At 42.6% G+C, this 22,159-nt stretch overlaps 1 protein-coding gene across 1 annotated transcript in view; it reads left to right on the top strand.

Moving 5' to 3' along the window:
- AGPAT3 (1-acylglycerol-3-phosphate O-acyltransferase 3) overlaps window positions 1-21,901 on the top strand; it is a 170,905-nt gene extending 149,004 nt beyond the window's left edge. Inside the window, exon 9 of the mRNA XM_074995436.1 lies at window positions 21,411-21,901. Within this exon, the coding sequence (XP_074851537.1) occupies window positions 21,411-21,566 (156 nt within the window). The 3' untranslated portion in view covers window positions 21,567-21,901. The remainder of the gene's footprint in view (window positions 1-21,410) is intronic.
- The last annotated feature ends 258 nt before the right edge of the window (window positions 21,902-22,159 follow it).

The raw sequence follows: 22,159 nt of genomic DNA, 5'->3' as shown, positions 1-22,159 counted from the left end.
GATCAGACTAATGTGAGGGAGTGAGCACACCAATATCGTTAACATCGGGCAGCTGTAGTTAACCAATAGTTAGTTAATGTGAATGTGTTTTTAGTTGATGGCGATGCTCATCCTGCCTAGGAATACTCCAAAATGTCATCTGTCCTGAGGATAGACACCTTTGATTAAGGGAATGTTGATTTTCATACCAAGCTCAATCTAGCAGACTGTTTCAGAGTTGCAAGAGGCATAATAAAATATCCACGTCTTTTGGTGCCACTTAGCCGGAGACATTCCTCAAACATATCCAGGGCCAAAATAAACAGGTATGGCCCAGTTAAGTATTATTCATGTTTCGGTCAACCTGAGTGTAGGAGTTATGAAGTTTCTTTGAAAATAGTGTATCTCATTTGGAGGATAGAAACTCCCCTAGATGGGCACACATTAACACTGCCAAGAGTAAAGGCATTGGTCCCAAAACAGCTGTCCTGTTTACAGCTTCTGATTGGTGACTGTCAGTATGGGCTCGCCTTCTCTGGCTTCATTTCTGAAGCTGTGTTCAAGCACCTTGTGCCACAGTGGCTCACTTTCCATTCCTCTGTGTGCTCTCCAACCTGTGATGGAGCATGGGCTGCTCCAAACCCAAAGAGTGAATAAAGCTGGGTTCTGAAGCCAATAAAGGACGTGCTGCAGGTTAGAGCAAATCTGGCTGAAAGGAGGAAGGGCACTGGCCAGTGCAGCTGACTTCCTGGTTTGGGAAACTAAATAATGGCCAGAAAGTTGGAAACCACACAGTTAAGCGTAGACAGGAATGGCAAGATTCTGATCCCCCTCATGCCAGTACAGAAGTAAAATAATCCCATGGAAGTCAATGCCATTACTTTGCATATACTAAGATTGGGATTTGTCTCAAAGAAGAATATACCTGCCTAGTGTAGTCAAGAGCTTCCCTGGAAGGCTAGGTAACAAACCCACATTAGGGATGTAAAATCCTGATTAATTAGTTAACCAGTTAAACGTGGGGAGGGCTGGGGACTGCTCCTGTCAGGCTGGGGCGCCTTCTGCCCACACCACTCCCTGAGCCACCATGGACCAGGACTAAGGATGGGCTAGAGTGACCTGCAGCAGGCCAGCTGGAGCAGCCCAAGGTGGATAGGGGGACTGCTACAGTTGCTACCAGTTAACCATAACCGTTTAGGGGGAGGCTTACCGGTTAACTGTTAACATCCCTAACCCATATGTAGAAGCAAGAAGTGGCAGGACACTACCTACCTGAGTTCCTCAGCAATCTTGTGCACCAGTTTCTTCACAGAATTGCTAACACATTGTGGGAAAGTTTGTCATACTGTGGCGGATCACATGCATTTTTTGCCAGATGCTCAAAAGATGTAATGAAAATATCCTCTATTTTACGGAACTCTGTCAGGATACTAGATTAGCAACTCTAAACTTGAACATTTAAGACCTCTCTTGTCATTAACCTCTGGGCTTTAAAGTGTAAGGAACACAGCTTGGAAATTACACATCTTTTGAACATTTGAAACAATAGTTACAAGTAAAACTTCAGTTTGATGAATAATCTGAAAAAAATAACAAATTAGTTTGTGTACTTGAACTATTGGAGAGCACTCTGAATGTAGTCAAAACAATAAGAAGCGGGTCTTTGGCCAGGAAAGCTTGTGCTCCAAAAAATCTGTTAGTCTATAAGATGCCACAGGACGATACAGACTAACACAGCTACCCCTCTAATACTTGAATATAGTCAGTTCCTCCTTGAGGAAGAAACCTTGGTAACTATCAGCAAGGTAGTGGAAAAAGCCTTTTAACATTTTAAAAGGAAATGTTTTCAAAAATCAGGACATGCCATTTAAAAAGTACTCTGTCAGAAACTAGAAGGTTCAAAAAAAAAGAAAGAAAGGGCAGTTTAATTGTGTCCCTTCAGGAGGCATTCTCTACATAGTTTGACTATTATAAAACTTTTGTTTCATCTAATTTTTTGACAAGGCATAATACTTATGTTAAGGAAGGATATTTTTAACTTTCAACTCTTTTTAAACTAATGGTCAATTTGGGTGTCTGATATTGTGAATGAAATATTTTAAAACTACTGGATTGTTACAGAACTATCATTTGTTATACATGCAAAATGTACCCAATATATTCATTGCTTCTGCTGTCTCAAAACTGTGAGTTGTGACAATCAAATGCTACTTGCCTGAAAGCCAGAAAGCAACCATAAACTGGCATGTTACTCAGTCATAAAGATCACCAGCAAGTACTGCAGCTTTAATGAATACCTTTCTCTTTGAGAATACTAAACATCATTAACCTGACTGATTGTTACAAATGTGATTTTGTTGTTTTTGTCAACTATCAGATATTACTAGCAAAATCAACCAAATAATAAAATTGAATACAGGGTACAAAATTACTGTGCATGTGCAGATATATTTTTGTATGTTTTTACACTTATTTCCTATACAAAATATTATACAGTTCACAAAAGAAGCACTGAAATCTGTTAAAAGTAAGAGGTAAAATAATCTCACTTATCGTGGTTCCTGAAAAGCTGTATCCCAAACAAATATATGGATGTACAGTGCTATGCAAATATTACTTACACATTTTCTCTTACATTTGCATAAATAGCTGATGGCTGTTTTTGCTGAGCTTTCAAAGATTGGTGAATGCAAAAGGAACCTTGTTTTAATATAAAATAGGTTTGGTTCTGTGTAAGGATTGGTATACACTGTATTAGAATCTCATTTTCATTTTTAGTTGCTTGCTTTGTTATAAGTGAATGTGTGTATAACATTTATTTGAATAGATTTTTTTCAAATTGCACTTACTGAAGAAGGACAACTATCTAGCATTTTGTTTTTTTCCAGCTGTGTTGCTGCCTGGGTAGTCAATATGTAAATGAAAGACCTTCAGACATTGTTTACATATTTGCCTTTCTGATTTGTCTAAGCATCCTCAAAGGGCTATTAGTTTGTGTTCTATGTATGTCAGTTTTTTGTTTACACTCTTAGGCTGCAGTCCTGCAAACTGATCTGTGCACTTTTGCAGAGCTCCCTGGCCTGATCTGGAGATTCAGCTACCTGCAGATCGCTTTGCAAGATTGGGACCTTGGGTGTAATCAATAAATCTAAAACCATTTCCATTCACCATATTGAGTGTAACCAAGAACTAATGGGATTGCATCTACTGTGTTTGTAGGGACATTCTGTACATAATATTTATTAGCCTTCCCCAGTCTCTCAAAAATAAGAAACAGACAAAAATGATAACATTTCATTAAGGACCTTCCAAAGTAAATGCAGAGTTTGTATAATTTAGAAGACTGTGATTTGGTGGATGGAAACTTATGAACTGACTGTATTAGAAAGACATTTTAGATTAAACTAATTTTTAAAATCAGACCTCTTTCAAGTTTCCATTTTTCAATTAAATCTTAAAATGAGGCAAAAGCAAAATTGTATATTTTTTTTTTTTGGTCCAGGCAATGCTTTTATGCAGAAAAAATATCCACAAAATCCTGTTTGTTTGCTTACTATAGATGGCATAGCTAGAACTTTTCTTGTCTTACCATTTCCATTAAAACCCCTCTATGTCACAATTCTGCTTTTAAAGGCTGATTTTTGATCTGACACTTAGAATAAAACATTTCCTCTCAGAAGAGGAGGTTTTTGATCCTTGAGATGAAAAATATTTTCAGTCGCTCATCACAATAAAATATTCATATTACAAAGCTGTGAGATGATGAGGGTTGCCACTCACACAGCATACCCGACACAAATACACTGTGGCCAAAAAAAAAGGAAAACTTAAACTCTCCAACAGTTAGTGTCCTTTACTCCTCCACCCACAAGCATACATCTTACCATGGCAGCCACACAGCCAGTGTGCACAAATTATGCACCACACCTTTAACTCCACCCTTCCCAGAGATGTCAGTATTCCTTCATCCCGTTTCGTTGCCCTTCTCCACACACTCCTTTGCCAGGTGACCCTCTCTCAACACAACCAGCCTGGGTACCAGGCAGCCACATCTCAGTGCCTGATGGGGGGAACCAGCCGGTAAAGGGCTATGTCCGGAAGGGTGGGATGAGGGGGCAGAGTTAAAGATGAAGTGCCTGGTGGTTGCTGTACAGCAGTTGTGACAATAAGATGTCTTCCGGCTGGGAGGAGGAGATGGTGTATTGGTAAATGGCTTAACTTTGCATTTCCTGGTCCTGTGGGTTTGTGTCAGGAATGTTGTTTGTGCAGAATCAGTTAACTGCTTAACAGTGACATTTTTGTACAGTCATTTCATAGAGATGGGAATCTGGGAGGAGAGTGGAGCTCCCTGGGGTTTGGAGGTACGTGTGCAACCACTGATGATGGACAGATACGCCATTACGTGCTATCAGCAGTGTGCACGAGCCCAGCAGTATCTTCTCCATTTTAAGGTAAAACCCAGCAGAAAAATGTACTTCCTGGTGGTGAAGCTTCATCTAAAGGTCTGACACGCTCCTGGCCCCTATTAAATCAGGCTTAGGTACATGACATATATGTATAATGTGAAAAACAGCTGAATTTGATCCTGTAGCCAGTTTTTTAAATCATTGCAGTGCACCAGGTAGCTTCAGGTTCACCCTTCCACCAAGTTGTAGGGAACTATTTTTTGGTAAGAGTGGTCAGTAAAATTTAGGACTCCCAAGGGGCTATTTCAGTTAGAGCCCAAATTCAAAGACTCCTTACTAAAACCTCTCCAGAGAAAAACAAAAACTTCACACAAAATTGGAAGAACATAAAACTGAACTGAAATTTTATACAAATTGTCTGCCTCCTTTTAAAGAAATCGCAGTCATTCATGCCTTGTCTTAAATCAGTAATTGGTTGTTGGGATGTCTCTGGCGCATGGAAGGGGTCTGAAATACACAGATCAAACTAGATGGTCTGGAGGTCCCTGTGAAGTCACTGCCGGGTGACTCTCTGATATTTACTTGTCCCAGATAAGACCTAGACACTTCACGGTTTTATAAAAGACTTCCATTGGATGCTACAGTTGATTAACTCAGTACTTCAGAGAGGCATCAAAACTATTACTTGACACACAGGAGTAATCTTGAAATTTTCTATTCTGAACAAGCTGGGAAGAGCAGAAGTTTCCACCGGCAACAAACCTAATGGCCGTTCATTCTTTATATTCCAAGCAAGCACAGGGAAAGAGGCATGACTGACGTTAATTAACAACTCAGAGAAACGCACCAAGAGTTAATTTTGTTTTTCCGTGTTAGTTTGGGTTGGCTGCAGGGCTCTCTGTAAGTTGCGCGCTCATGTGGCCCTTCAGGAGAGATTCCAATGCCACCCAGCGAGGATTTTTGTTTCTACCGGTGCTGCGCATGCACACATGGCTTGGTGCACATCATACATGTGTTCCGTGCATGCGTGGAGAAAATCCGCACATGGATGGAAAAGGGGGAGTACAGCCCAGGAGTAGTGAAGAGGTGTACAAGTTTTGCAGCTCATCCTGAAGTCAAGCAAAGGAAAACTTCCCTTACCACAACACCGCATATCCTCTGTCTGCCTCACGAGTTCAAAAAAAAAAAAAAAAAAAGAGGTCATTTTAATAGTGGTTAAAGAAGTGGAGAGGTAGTGGTTTTTCAGATCCTGCTGCTAGTCTAGTTCACATGCCTGAGGCTTCAATTCGGAAAGCACTGGTGCATTCTTAAAGATAATCACACGTTTAAGTCCAGTTGAAAGCGTGTGAATATGTAAGTGCTAACTCAGAAAGGGATACTTTTCTGAATAGGGGGTCTTGATTACTTAATCACAAAATGTTTTTTGGCTAGCATACTTTTTCAAGTGAGATGTTGTTTGTAACCTGCCAACAATTCTTCTGCTCCTTTTATAAATTTGAGTGGCAGTTTATTGTAGAAAGGATCTTCCTCTATTTGTAATGGATATTTACCACAAAGATACGTGAAGGCAGCTAACGTTGTCCATTCAATAATATCTTTCATGATTAACATGTTTCTTGTCAGCAACATGGATTTTATTTTCCATCTTGTAGCAAATTTAAATGGGGGATTATTCTGGATGGGCATAGGAGAAGAGCTGGTGAGATTAGATGGCGTCATGGTAAAGAGTGTGTTTTTTGTACAGGTGCAAGCAACTATTTTATAAATGGAAGTGCACAGAGTTAACCTCTTTGGCGCTCTAATTTTTCTTCAGTCTCCAGCCACACTGGACCTTGAGAAGAGTTGGTAAGACGGTCCTCTTTTTAAAAGTCTTAATTGACAAGTAAATTGATACAAATCAGGTAATGCTAGCTAACCTCTTATTTGGCTGTGATTTTTTAAATATCTTATGGGATAGCCATAGTGTCTTTGTATTCCATCAGCACTGTTCTACAACTCTGGGTTTTCGTATGAAAGCTGAAGCAGGAAATTCAAGCTTTTACCCTTCCCAACAGACAGACACCATTTTTTCCATCTTCTGTCACTTTTTTGAGTATGACATCCACATCTGCAGATACTGTCTTTGATTAATTAGAGCATATCCTGATGCCTAAATAGGTACTCTCTTTGCTTGAATGAAAAGAGAGTGATTGATTGTATCTGAGATCGATCTTTGAGAAATATCTGTCACTTGGGATTTATTCTAGTTTGTCCGTATTCCTGATAGTTCATTGAAATGGTTTATTGCAGATGGTAGCAGTGCAAATTGAAGTACGAGGATTTTGAAAGTGAGCAGAATATTAATTCTGGATTCTTTATCCAGATGGTAATTCCTGTGGCGAACGTGTTTTTCTGACATGGGTTTCTAGCAGTTTCATGTCTATATTAAAATGTAGAAGTGAGAGAGAGCATTTCTTATCTGTTCCTCTATTTAACCAAGACAGGGAGGAGATGCTGCCGTGTGGCAGAAGAGAGGCTAGTGGTGATTTATAAATAATACAAATTCAGGTGAAAACGTTAGATCCAAATCCTAGTTTTCTCCAGATTTCTTGTATGTCTGGCAATTCCACTTGGTCAAAAGACTTTCCAGTGCCTAATGACAGGATAGCAACATCAGTGGTTCTGCCTGGTGGGTAAAGAGAGTATCTTTTGAGAACTGTCTGCTGCTAATCTGCCACACACAAACTCACCTGGTTGACATGAATGTTTGATGGAGCACTCTTGTTTAAGTGTGCAGCAGGGATCTTTCTCAGAATTTTACAATTTGTGTTCGATAGATTGGGGGGGTTAATTGTCAAAATTAAGATTGTCCTTCCCTTTTTTTTTTTTTAAAGAATTAATATAATTATTACTATACCTGTGTCCTGGGATGATGGTATCAACTTGCTCTTCAAGACATGCAAGATCATTAAGAGAGGAGCGATATTCATGTTCTGCCCATAGTTTTTTAAATTCTGTCTTCATCTTCACATTCCTTACATGGGTCTCCTGAAAGAAAGCTATATGACATCTATTTGATTTTAAGTACAGTAAACCCTCAAGATACACTCAATCAAATTGCATGTGTCTTGGGTTAAGGTGACTGCCGCCCCAACAGAAGTGGGAAACTTCTCCTGTCAGGAGCAGTAGGCTGAATCTTGCTGCCCCAACAGGAGTGGTTTTCTGGTCTCCAGAGTGGCAGGGAGCTTAGTTTCCTGGCTCTAAGGAGCAGATGGGAACCAGGATCCACACTGCCCCTGGTTCCTGGTTCCCCTCCACTGGCTGGAGCCAGGAAACTGACCAAGGCTGCTGCCCTGCTCAGTTTCCCCTCTCTGCTAGTGAGCTAGTTTCCTGGGTCTCACAAGTGGTAAGTGGTGGGGAGACAGGAACCAGGCTGCTCCTTGGTTCCTGGCTCCCCACCACTCTGGGAGCAAGGAAACAGACCAGTCCTGCTGGGCTGGTCAGTTTCCTGGCTCCTGCAAGCCCAGGGGAGCCAGGAACCAGGCAGCAGCCTGGTTCCTGTCTCCCTTTGACTTAAACAAAAATTCAAGTTACACAGGGTTGCAGAAACACAAACCCTGTATAATTTGAGGGTTTACTGTACCTCAAAGTTGTGATTCTCTTGGAGGGTTAATTTAAGTTCCCATACATTCCAGGCACAAACTTAATAGAGTTAATCAAAACTCAGTGATTGTTCAGCTGCTAATTGAACCCCAATACACTGACAGTGTGAGCACCTTTCCATTAAAACAAACATCCACAATTGATTTCACCGTTAACATCCGAGGCTTCCAATACAGGCAGCATCAGCTCACAGATGGCATATGCCTGCACCCACCTTTTATCCCCCATCTCAATGAAAATTAACTAGGAAACTGTCAGAAATACACCTACATTTACCAAAATGCCACATGTATGAAACCTATTGCATCATAGATCTGAGTATATAATAGCTTATAGCAGGGATCAGCAACCCCGCACATGTGCCAAGACCAGCACGTGAGCCGATTTTCATCGGCACATGAGTTAGGAGCCCAGTCCCGCCCCTCCTTTCTCATGCAGCCAGGATCTTGCTTAAAGCCATGCCGCCCAAGGTTAACAAAAGACCAGCTGATGTTTCCAACCACCACCTAAACACTAAAGCTCTGCATCTTAATTCATTAATGAAGGTGTTGTAAGCAAGACTGTTGGTGACCTTAAAAAGTATCATCAGCATTCGGACCCTGCATAGAGGTCAAAAGGTCAAATTTCGACATTCACCTTGGAAAGGTTGCTGGCCCCGGGCTTATAGTATAAATGCTAATGTGTACATGGTATATAAATATACCAATAGGGTCATGAAAAAAGTGAACACAAAATGACAAAAGACAATGTATACAAATAAGCAGAAATAGAGTGACCACACATGCAAATATATAAATTTAAGCCTAGGTAGAAATGTAAAAATATGTAAGTCCCTATATCTAGTGATATGGGTAGTCACAAATAACATATAAATAGTTATGAGTGTATTAATATTGTGCATATAGTAATAATATATAGACAAATATAGACATAAATATAAGTAGAAATAAGAGTAATGTAGTTAGGAAAATACAGGTATAATTATGTTGGTTTACCCATTAAGGCTAGAGATGGGGATAGCTCAGTGGTTTGAGCATTGTCCTGATAAACCCAGGGTTGTGAGCCCAGTTCTTAAGGGGGCCATTTAGGGGTCTTGGGGCAAATAAACTTAACAAAAACTGGGGTGGTGCTTGGCCCTGTCAAGAGGGCAGGGTACTGGACTCCATGACCTCCTGAGGTCCCTTCCAGCTCTGTGAGATATGTAATATGCTGAAAGCAGTGATTATCAGGTGATACAAAATAGCTTATCTCGATACCAATTATACCCTATATTATAGGGCCTATAATACTGTTAAGTATATAAAAGGTCAAACAGATCTACTTGAGCTGCCTGGTTTTCCTTTTCTTCAGGGCATATACTCTGTTGTTTTTTTTCCTTATTAAAGAATTATGCTGTTATCCTTTGTGAGATCAATTCCTTACCAACTGCACAGCAGATACTGTAATAGTTCTTAGAATCTGTCAACTTAATTATAAAGATGGCAGGATCTTTGAGGCTGTATTTAATAGCTGAGCCCCTGAAAGCTCATCTGATGTCATGAAATGCTGCTTTCTTCTTGTTTAAATTTACATAAAGATAAAGAGAATTTAAAACCCCTCTACTCCAGACTACCTGTTTGCTTAGTAGCAGACATCAGCTTAACTTTGTCATGTTGCCTTTGGGAGCAATTTGCCAGGTCCACCTCCCTGAGCCAGGACAACCAATGTCACCTGCCAGTGGGTGAACGGGGCTAGGGGAGAGGCTAACAATAATACAGTTTCTAACTTGGTCAGGCAAAATACAGCCTGCGGTCTGGGTCTGGTCCTCCAAGCCTTTGGATACAGCGTGCAGCCCACTGGAACCCTCAGACAGGCTCTTTGCCTGCCGCAGCCCCAGGCTGCTCGACGCAGCGGCGTGCTGGGGCCAGATGCCTCTCTGCACCATGCACTTCTTGCAGGGCAGGAGTGATTTCACGTGCTGCTCCCGCCTCCAGCACAATCCTCACAGTTCCCATTGGTTGCAAGCACAGCCCACGGGAGTGCCTGGGTTTTGCATGCGGTGTGCAGAAGGCGATGCCTTCCTTTCCCAGGGACGCATGGTGCATCGAGACACATGCAGCAGCAAACCACTTTGAGTGGCCTGAAGCTGCATCAGCAGGGACACTGCCTCAGGGTCCCACTGGGAGCTGCATGGGTAAATGCCTCCTTGCATCTGGAACTCCACCCCCTCCCGTACCCCAGCTCCCTGCTCCAGGTCAGAACCCCCTTCCAAACCTCCGACCCCTTCTACACATCTGCCCCATCTCAGAATCCTCTCCCGCATCCTGCTCCCCGACTGCAACCCAGCCTCCTACCCTGAGCTCTCTTCTGCGCCCGACCTCCCAGACCCCCTCCATTAACACAAAGTGCTGCCCATGACCACTTCGCAAATTCTTGGAGTGGCCTCCCTGCACATATCATTGCTCACCCCTCTTCTAACTCGCCTCCAGAGCTCCCAGGCTCTCACGGGCACGTCAGCAGGGGCAGGAGTGCAGGGAGTGCCCCTCACTTGGCCTGATCAACAGGCAACCCAGTCACAGCACTGTCCCCAGTGACACCCCTTCCCTGCATCAGGCCCCAGGCTGCTGCTTTTCCCCACCAATGTTTCCTGTGGGGAAAGGGGGGATTCTCCCCTTCCACTGCTCTTTCTCTCCCCATCCACTCCCACCCTTCCCAGCACACTTCCGGCTCGCTCAGCTCCTGTCCCTGGCAGCTGGGCCCTGAAGTAGTGGCTCAGAGCTGCCACTTGTGTCGGGTGGGGTTAGCCACACCAGTCTGCTGCCTCTGTGCTGCATGGCAACTGCCTGTGGGAGAGCCCAGCTGGGGGGTGGCAGCAGCCTGCCCGTTTCACTTCCCATGATGGCCCAGATGCCAGGGCCTGGGACAGCGTGAGCCAGACACGTTCAGGGAGAGTGCAGTGGGAGAAGGGCCAAGACCATCTTCCCTGACAGGCAGAGCAAAGGGATTCCAAGAAGGTAACTTGATTCTCTCAGGCTTGATCTATGCTAGGCAGGTAAGTTGATTGTAGATACGCAGCAAGTGCATAGCTAGAATCAACTCATCTGCAGTTGACTTATCTGGCCATCCTAGCTGAGGAAGGTCGATGGGAGAGATTCTCCTGTCGACTTCCCTTACTTCTTACAACTGTGAGGAGTACGGGGGTTGACTTCTGACCCCTGATAGGTCAATTATGGGTGTCTCTACCAGGCACACAACCTCAAACCCTGGAAGATCGACCCTGAGTGGGACAATCTTCTGGGTAATATAGACATAGCCTCAGAAATCTAGGATGGCATGTGCCTCTGTGTCCCCATTCTCCCCTCATATTGCCTTAGCCGTAGGGGCAGACTAGGATATAATCCCAGTACCTTTCAGAGAGAGTTTTTTCCACTTTAAGCCTTGCAAGGACCCCAAATAACCACAAATTATTCCTGTTTCATCAGTTTTCAAGATCTTGTTTCTTATCTAGACTGGTTAGCCTTTGCCTTAAGGAAGCATTCTCCCTTTTAGCCTTTGCCTGCCCGATGGCAGCTTTTTGTAGTTCATTCTCTGAGCAGGTCAAACAGACTTTGAATCTGGCCACATCTTTAGATACAGATGCATGTGCGCGCACACACACACACACGAAGACAGAGAGAAAAGATCAAATTTGGTAGTTAGAAAGTCCTCTGTAGTAACAACGGAGGAACCAACTAAGGGAGGTTTACTTGGTCTGGCCTTTCTGTGGAGACTCAGGCTTTGGTCATTTGGCATTTCTATGTTTTCTCCCAACAGCATCCACACTAATACAACAAAGAGGATCCTGGTCATCCAGCTACTAAATTTCTGGCAAAGTTCCAGTTTAGGCATCTGGGCATCTTTGATTGATATGGATTAGTTCATGAGGGTTGTGGGGACCTATAGTCAAGCAGCCATCCTCTCTACAGGTCATATGAGCCTTGTAGGGGGATTCCAATGTCTGGTGTCTCTCAAGGGGAGTGAGACAGACCAGGTGATGGGACACTTTGATATTGCTCTGTATGTTCTCAAACATTGTTTATAGTGAAATATTTAACAGGCATTGGGAGGTTTCTATTTTTAAGCACATTGCTTCTGATGTTTTCATTTTTATTAAAACTTTCAATTAAAAATTAATTTAGTTTTCTTCAAAAACATATGCATTTTGGCAGCCAACATTAAAAAGAACCACTTCAGTTAAGAGCGTGTTAAAATACAGTGTTCTGTTGTTTAAAAAAATTGATCATCTCTTACACCTGACTTCTCACCTCCTCTCCCTACAGCTAAATTAAATCTCTTTGAAAACTCAAGTGCTCCTTACTTCAGGAGCCTTGGAAAAGGTGAAAATGAGTTCCTTGGGTTTGTCCTAGCCTTGACTGTTGCCTTCTCTACTGTCAAGCTGTCAGGTGCATTTGAAAAAAATCCCCCAAACCACCCAAATTCTTCTTGAAGCAAAATGAAGCTGCTTTATTCGAGTGCTTGATCGTGTCCATTCAATGTAGATGTGTGTGCTTGCTACATGCACTAGGGCTGGAAAACTTTTCCTCAGGAGTATCCGTAGAGGACCGGCTCCAGCACCCCCTGGAGTGGCATGCATGTATTGTGCTATATCGGGCACTGACAGACCCATCCCCTCCCTGTTCCTTCTTTCTGGAAATTCCAACAGAGGGGGAGGAGGGCGAAATGTTGAATGGACACAAGAAACACATCTCGAAGAACACCCTGGAAACAGGTAACTGCCTTTACTTTGAGTGCTTGCTCATGTCCATTCAACATAGGTGACTCCAAGCAATATTTGTGCCGGTAATAGGAGTTTAAGGACGTGTTGACAGCAACACAGCTCTGCTGAACCCAGTGTCATCTGTGGCCTGATGTGTGACAGCATAATGGGACGTGAAAGTATGCATCGAAAACCACATTGCAGCCTTGCAGATGTCCTGAATAGAAATATGGGCCAGAAATGCTGCTGAAGAGTCCTGCACCTCAGTAGGGTGTGCCCCCATCTCAACAAAGAATCGTACGCTCCTAATTGCCCCAGTATTTTTTGTCTTCATTCAACTGGCACCAAGATGTCCATTTACACCCTTCAGAGATTCTTGGCAGAAATAAACCTTTTCTTCAAGAATAGTTGCATAGTACTGTCATTTTGGCTGCCTCACTCCACTGAAGTCTACCATAGCGAGGAGAGCAAGTGAAAGGCCGTCTTTAGTTGGTGGCCACTTTTGAGTCTCAGAGCAGAATCAACTCGGATACAATGGGGCTTACTTACCCTTGCTCAGGTAAACAATTTCAACTATAAGGTTCAGTTTGCAGTTTGGAGGGTGCCTTTTGCTGGGGACTTGGTTTTTAAAAAAGAAATTAATTCTGAGATTAATTTGGGCACTTGAGCAGTCTGAAAAACTGAAAACCCCAAATGCTGGACCTGGATTTGTTGACCTTCCATCTGCAAATTGGCGTAAGACCATCAAGCTCTTCATGTAAGCAGCCAAACAGCTCCTCTGAGGGCCTCTACCATTTCATTCTGGATTTGGTACAGTGGTGACAGTCTATTTATCGTGTTAATTGCAACCCACTCTGCCATCCTTTGTGACCCCTGAAACCTACCAAGTTAAAACTTACTGTTTTCCTCCAATACAATAAATGTTACTTGAGCCTTTGTTAGAGAAAACCAAACAGCTTAATAGTTTGGAATTCCAGTGCCATATCTGCAACAATAGATACACATTGGCAACATTCCCTCTTATCTTTTCCACCCATGTGCAGAATAAATATTTTTACATTTATTGAGGCATGTGTGAATGTGCACCACCAATAGAAACAGACAAACAAAAAAACTAGCTGTGAGCACTCTGCTAATCAGGTGAGTGGCATTTGACTTTCTCCAGAGCAGCGGCACATGCGCACGGTTTTCAGGGAACACTGCACACTGCCAGTTAAGTTCTCATCCTAAATGTGTGGTTTTTCATGGCTGTGACTTTAAAGCAAACTACTATAGTGCTGGAGATAAGTTCAGAAGGGAATTTTTTGGTGTGTTTTCACTTCTACTGCCAGTTTTAAAAACTGGATCCAGCCGTAAATGGCTGATAGTCTGTGTTTATCTAGGGAACAGCTCTTTGGATAGTACTAAGATTTTGCCCATGTGTTTGAAAAAGTTACCTTCCCTGACCAACCCTACACTGATGCCAGAGGTTCACATGTGCCAAGCCACTTTCCTTGAGCTGTGGGCAAAGCTCGCCCCCACACTAAGCTGCAAGGACACCAGTGAGACCTGTGCTGATGGGAAAGAGGGTGGTGGTCTGTGTGTGTAAGCTGGCAAATCCACATCACTTCCCATCAGCCACAAATCAGTTTGGAGCTGGGAAGTCCACCATGGGGACTGCAGTGATGCAAATATCCTGGGATATTACTCGCCTTCTGCTATGAAGACTGTGACTTGGAGCACTATGTGGGGAACAATGGATGGTTTTGTGACCATGAGATTCCCTAAGTGCAGTAGGGCAGCAAAGAGGATGCATGTCCCAGTTTTGGTCCCAGATCATTTAGCAAAGGAGTGCACCAACAGAAAGGGGTATTGCAGACACTGCTGGGATCACCGGGATCATTCCACTGGCATCAGTGCAGGGCTGTTGAGGAAAGGTGTCTGATGCATACTACTTCGGGAATATGGAATGCCCGCAGTGATGCGGGGAGACCCGGGCCTCCTGAAGCTATAGACCTGGCCTGAGTGGTTTCAGACAGGGATGAGGACAAGTACCCGAGGACAATATTCTGAATACGGCTGCCATGTCCCAGCAGCAGGAACGATCAAAGCTGAAATCACACCACTGAAGACGTGAGGCTGCATCTCCTGCATGCATTTGGCTTCAGACTGGGTCCACGTGCTGCTCGCCCATTCTGAGTTGGTTGCTGCAGGAGTAGTTGCTGAATGGCACAGCAAAACTTCCTACGCTGGGGGAAGAAACAAAGCTGCTCTGTCAAGCAACGTTCAGCAGAGGATTGCAGAGTATCTGGGAAAGTTTTTCCTAAAGATCTCTCTGGAGGATTCCTGGGAGAACTTCAAATGCATTAAAAATCTTTTCTCCAGAGCCCTCACTGTGCAACTGCACAGAAGAATAAGTCGAAGGAGCAAACAGAGCTTAGTGTTGCTAATTTCAATCCTTGGTTTCATATAGATCATGTAAAAAACCAAAGGACACCTCTATTTTATGCGGCCGTGTGTTTTCAAAGAAAAAGGAATACTTAGCAGAGCACCGCTCTTCTGCCTCAGGCATGCCCGAGCCAGGCTGCTGGGATGAGCAAACCCTCCTGAGTCAAAAAGAGGTACTGGCTCACCATGCCACATCTCACACCATCCTCCTGCTGAATCTCCGCATCTGCCGCTTCATCCTTCAGGTCAATTCTACCAGCTGCTGCCTCCAGTGCCCTCAGAGTAGCCACAGTGCTCTCGGTGACATAGGCAAGGTTGCTGCCAAGGATGAGATGCAGTTCCTTGTAGAAGCGGCATGTTTTCAATGCTACACCGGAAAGATGGTTGGCCTCCCTGCGCCTGCTGGCATGTCTACCTTAGTTCCTGGGTCTTCACCTGGGCACTGCTGCTTGTCCCTTCTAATTCACGCCATGAGCAATCTGCTATTAGATGTCAAAGGTTCCTGCTGCTGGATCAGAGCTGTGACTGCACAGCCTCCTCTTCCCCGAGACCCAACGGATCCAGCACTTCTGGTGTACTCCCCACAGGACCCTGTTTGCTGCAGAAAGGTGATATGGCTGATATGAGGAGATGGGATGTGAGCTGTCCGTGCTGAGCAAACAGGAAGTGGAAAATTAAAAGTTCTCAGGGCTTTAAAAGGGGGAGGGGCAGATGCCTGCGTACCTGACTCTGCAGGTTAGCAGAGTAGAAACTGCTGATCAGAGCAGTCATGATAGGGCACTACCTGGAGGCCCTTTGGGTGACATAAGCAAGTAGAGTGTGTACACAGGAATGGTGTCACTCTGACTTTGTCACACAAAGCTCTGTGCCACTGATTGAGATGGTTTTATTACCTCTGAGTAGCAAGAGAGTTAAATCAGTGGCAGGAACATTGGCATGTGTGCATCTACAGTGTGTTTTCCACAAAATCTGACTTTTATTCACAAAATTGTAGTGTAGACAAAGCCTTTAGCACCTTCTTCCCACCCTAGACCAGTACATAGAATGCTCACTTTCTCTACTGTTCTCTTTCCTTCTGAGCATTCACAGGAATTCCCGGCAGTACAAAGTACCGGTGAAAACTGCAATACAGAGGTTCTGGTGCATTCTTTTAACTCAGAATAGGAGGCCCTCTCCAGCCTTAATAAGTGAAGCAACCAATGCAATCCATATTTAAACATGTGCTCGCTCTCTCTCTCACTCTCTCTGCTGGTGATAACACTTCAGAAAATAAAGTTTAAGAAGTGCTGATTAGTAGTTCATATGCAAAGATAATTGCATGTTATTTCCCATCTGTTTTTCAGGTCCTCTACTTAGTGTTCAAGAGCTGTAAAGAGATTCACTGACGTTAATGAATTAATCCTCACAATGCTCCTAAGAGACTGGTAATCGTCTCCTTATTTACCGACGGGGTAGCAGAAGCCAAGGGGCTCAGGGACCTTCTCATAGTGTAAAGGGAATGGGATTTGTGTCAGATGTAAAAATAGTGCTTTGGAGTTCTTGACTCTCAGCCCAATGCTCAGCCATTAGTGTAAGGGAAAATTTGAAGTAAAAAGATCATTTCACATAATTATACAAAGTACTTGTTTTTAATATTTGTTAAAGCTATTTTTAATTAAACTTCTCACTAAAATTTCAAGTGAAGGAGTCTCATGTGTGATCAGAAAATACCATCGCCTATATTAAACTTAAACAGTAGTGTTTTGTTGTAAGTTTGATTTGGCAAAAGTGATCCCTGTTTTAATTAGGACTTTAACAAAAAAGGAGCTTTTTAAAAAGTTTCTTAATCACTTGGATGCCATCTGTCTAGCTTTTGTTCCTAGTTTTGTGAAACTGATTAATAGAGTTCAGAAGATTTACCTTTAAATGCCTTTTAGACAGGACTATGGGTTCTGTGCAGTTTTGCCGAATGTTACAAATGTACTTCAAGGGGGTATATTTTTCTTTTGCTACTCACAGGGGTAATCTGTCTTGTACTAAATGTAATAAACACTGAAATAATTGATACTTAAAATGTAGAATTCTCAGTCATGTTGCTTACATAAATGTGTTGGAGAGGAAGGCAGGGGAAATCACACTAAACTTGCCAATTTCACTTGAAACCACTATTGCAAACGAGTCTTCGTAGACCAGATGATTAGTCATATTACTTTATTATATGCAGTAAGTGTGGTATAAAGTCCTTGTAGCTTCTGCTACTCAGTTTTGGTGCAGCTGGATACCGGTGGCGTGGAACTACACTGTCTTATTTTATTTACATCAGGCCTTCATATTTATGATTACTAATAATTTTACCTTGTGTTACTGTACCACATAGAAATCATGCAAGCCAGGAACCCATTGTACTAGCCTCCTTCTCACCTGATTTCAGTACAGGTGATTTTACATTCTTCTCTGTAAAGGTCGTTCTATCCTGGAAAAAGTCATGAATATTGTAGCGTGGACTATTTTTTTTTTGTTTTTGTTTTTGTTTTTTTGTTACTGTCATGGAATCTCAGGCAATCTGTGTATAAAATAAATAATGTTCAGGTCCACACATGGTACTTCGTTACTGTGACTTCTAATATAAAGTTTCCCAGAGGTAGCTTGCATTTATCAAAGCAGATGACTGGGGGTTGCATGTGGTTTTGAGCAGCAGCTCAAACATCTGGTCATGAACAGTAATTAATGATTGAGTGGGATGGGCGGTAGTTTAACGTTCTGATAGTTCAGGTGGAAATTTAGATCGAGTTTTGGCCTGGTGTCTTGCAAAATGTACTCTGCCTAATCTTATATTTTCATTTTATGAAGTATCAATATCTGCTGTAAATAAACTTAATTGAGATCTTGTCGCCTTCATGTCAAGTCCAGGAGTGGGTTATTTTCTTCTGGGGAGATGAACTGAGTCCAAACTTTTATTTTGTCTACTTAGAAGCCCTGGAGTATCTGACTTCAGTTACAGTTATGGGCATTCAGGCCTTCTGAAAATCAGGTCCAGTATGTCTACGTACAGGCTTGTACGATGTGTGGGTGCACTTATGGACAATGGACTGTAGTGATTAAAATAACATTGTAGCAACCAATTACAGAGAGCAGTCTATTGTAAAAGCAGAACAATGGAGCCTAGCTCTTAGATTCTATAACAATGTTAAAATTATTGTGATGAACAGAATTCGAGCACTGGCCACAAACGCCTACAAATCCATTTACAGCTTTACAATTTTCTAACCATCTAACCTTGTGTTTGGTGCTTCACCTACCCTGGATTAACAGTATCTGAAAATGAGAAATCTCTTGGGATATCCAACCAAATTTAAAAATGGAAGAATATGGATTTTAGGAAAAGTAATATCATCATGGTAAATATTTGTTTTTGTTTCAAAGATAAAATGGTCTGGAGCTTTATGTGAAACTACACAAATTTTACTTTCAGAGCTGGCTAGTATTAATGCGTTCAAAATGTCAACAATCAGTAGTGATGATTTATTTCAAATGTTTGCCCCATCCATAATACATTCATTATGATAGTCCCTATGGGCTAACCATAAAGGAAGCCCGTGGTGCTAGTCACTATATAAACATAGAGTAAGATATAGCTTCCGCCCTGGGGAAATCATGGTCTAGAAAGAAGACAAAGTGTAGGGAAAAGGGATGCAACATACAAGCAAAGTGAAAAATGTGATAGCAAATGCCATGTTAGTTCTGCCACTACTCTTGCTTTTTGTTTATTATTTAAATCCTTTCACAGGTGTTCTACTGCCAAGCAGCACAATACCAAGATCAAGTTCTTTACCATATATCTCACTGTGCTACTTTAACATTATGGTTTTTGTTTTAAATTTAAATTCAGTGGTCCAGATCTTGAGTTGTTGTAAACTGGTATAAACAATGAGAAGTCCTGTGGCACCTTATAGGCTAACAGATATTTTTGAGTATAAGCTTTTGTGGGAAAAGACCCACTTTGTCAGCTTTGCCCACGAAAGTTTATGCTCCAAAATATCTGTTAGTCTATAAGGTGCCACAGGACTTGTTGTTGTTTTTGCGGATACAAACTAACACAGCTACCCCTGTCATACCTGTAAACTGGTATAGACTCCATTCACTATGGAGCTCTTAGGTTTTATATCTTCTGAAGATCTAGCTCAATTATATACATGCACACATTACCTATTTCATACAAATTGTCACTCAGATAATTTTGTAACTGAGCATGTTCTCTTTTATTTAACAAATGCAGTAAACACTTACATTTTAATTTTCATATCATCACATTAATTCCAGAACACATCAGTGGAAACCAACAGCCCCTCCCCGCTGATGGCTGGTGAAATGATTTAATGGTCATAATCTAGTTCCTTCCAGATCAATGTTTGCATGGCAGCAGTGGTGGGAATATTGCCACCAACAGCTGTCAAGTATTTGCCCTGATGTGGAGAATCTTCTAGTCACTTGAGGTGCTTCCTGCAGAAGAGGGCTGTTTCCACTGGCGGGCCAGTGACTGCTCACTATTGAACCCAGCCAACTGTGGCGGGAAGGCCCGAAATGTAGGCTGAATATTATCCAAGCTTCTTTCTTCCTGGGGTTCTCCTTCACTGTTAAGTAAGAACAAGCACGAACGTCTGTCTGGACTTCGTTGTTTTGGGGTTTTTCAAGTTGGACCCCTCTGTTCCTGTGCCTAGAAACCCTAAAACAGCCCTGCAAATTTAGCAGGATCCTAGAACGAGTCCCAATCAGAGCTGTCTAGCTGACATCCTGCACAAGCTGCGTTCACTAAAACAGGACACGGAACCCTACCTCCAATTTTCCCCTTAAAAATTATAAAGAACTGTCTTAATGTGCTGCAAGTCCTGCATTTTATTAGGTTGTCTCCTAAAGTGGAGATGTAAAGGATTACTTTGTTCACAAGACAATATACACAAGTGTGGACTGCTCTGGGAGGTGCCTCCTTGTGATTGTCCAGGGAAGTAGCTCTCATCTGGCACAGTGCCCCCTTCCGTCATTTGCTCATTCAATGGATTTTGTTTCTCCATAATTCAGCCTTCTGGCAGGGTCACTGACAGTTCCCCTTTCTGGGATAGTGAGTCTCAGCACGCCAGTTATATGGATACCACCTTCACCATTCAATGCCACTTTCCTGGTAGCTGGTAGGGGAACCTGTCCACCCCCACTACTCAAGTTCTAGCCCCTGGAACCACTAATCAGCAGCAATTTCCACACCCACTCCTTTTTCCTTGGGCTGCTTTCTACACTATCTTCTCCAGGCTTTCTTCTCCACCTCTCTGGATAAGGCCTTCCCCACTCATGGCCTAGGATCCGAAGGCTTCTCTCTCACACCCACCCCCCCACCCACACACACACAAGGATTGCTGCTTTCAGAGGTGAAAGTGGGCTGGTGTGGGCAGGTGCAATGTTCCAGTGTTCTCTGGACCAGCCTCCCCCAGCCTCTTCAAAAGCAATGTGTTCATCTCAATGGAGAGGAAGGTAGGCTGTTAAGTAGTCTTATGAGACATGGGATAGCAATGACCTCATTTATTTGTCTGGAATGCCTTCATCAAAGCCAGAATATAGATATTTCTTTAGGAAGGTCTCTTTCCAGTTTGGCAAACATTAGAACTTCTCACTTCAGTACCAGTGTTCTACCCCAGTGTTTGCAGAGTTCTGGGTGTTCTCCAAAGTAAGTGTATGGAACTGCAAGTACTATTGTAAATGCGAAGAACCTTATTTGAGAGACAAGGTGGGTGAGGTAATATTTTTATTGGACCTTATGTCACCCACTTTCTCTCCCTAATATCCTGAGACCAAAGCAGCTACAACAACGCTTTATGTAAAGCAACATTGGCATGTTGAATATTGACATATTCAGGTCAGAACACTCCCAAAGCTCAGTATGGGGAATTGCTTCTAAGGGTTCAGTCAACTCACGATGGACCAAAATGGGAAAATAGACTAAATCCAGGCAAGGTGTCAGCATCTCATCAGGCTCTTTGGTTAAAGAATACTTGTTGTGTTGCTACTTATCCTTGTTTGCTAGGCCAGGCCCTGTTCTGAAGAGGTTGTGCTATGCATTGCAAGGAGGGCTTGTAGGTCACTATTAACCCACTGTCGTATTGAAATTGGTATCTTATTACATCCTGTTTGTGTGTTACACTAGCATGCTGAACAACAAAGTCTAAATGAGACCACCTCTCCTCCTGACTCCTTAGGAGCTGAATCCACTCCACCCTTCACACATGAGGAGGCACTGTGGGACAGCAAATGAAGTCAAAAGATGTCCAACAGGGGAAAGGGAAATCTACTGCAGAAAGCTATCAATCAACAACAGTGTGAGCAGGGTTAGACCCGAAAGCAGAAGTTTGTGAGAGATTAAGCCCAGGTTGCCTGAGGGTCTGCAGATAAGATATTTGGAGATTTTCACCTTTCTTAGTGCATTGTACCCTGTTTTTCTTCTGTCTCCACTACACATCATCTTTTTTTTTTTTTTATTGAATTCTTCTGTAGCCTTTGTGGTGCCTCCATGTTTTAATCTGATCGTGCCCAGAACCAATCACAGTCAACTCTTTCACACCTGGCATTCTGTCATCTGGAACCCTCAAATAACCAGCATTCTAACTATAAATAAATTTTAGTTATGTTTTCCATAAATACAGTGTAGCGAATGTAAATATAAATAAATGCAGCAAACAGTGCAAGTTTACAATGTACAATACAACTGTTGTTGGTAAATAAAGTACTCTGCACACATTTGTGTTTCTTAATATCTAATCCCGTTTTCCTTTAGTGTTATGCATTGCTACGTATATCTCTTGAGTATCCAGAATATTTTACTACCCTGCAAGCTACCAGTCCTGAGGCTGCTGGATATGCAAGAGTTTACTGTATATTAGGCACCAAAAGAATAAGCAGTCTGTAATATGTTTACAATAACAAAATACATAAGAATAACAAACAATAA

Source organism: Carettochelys insculpta, chromosome 1 (assembly GCF_033958435.1).
Source record: "Carettochelys insculpta isolate YL-2023 chromosome 1, ASM3395843v1, whole genome shotgun sequence".
NCBI classification, from domain to species: Eukaryota; Metazoa; Chordata; order Testudines; family Carettochelyidae; genus Carettochelys; species Carettochelys insculpta.
The sequence above is the reverse complement of the archived record's forward strand: the minus strand, read 5'-3'. Positions and strand labels throughout refer to the sequence as shown.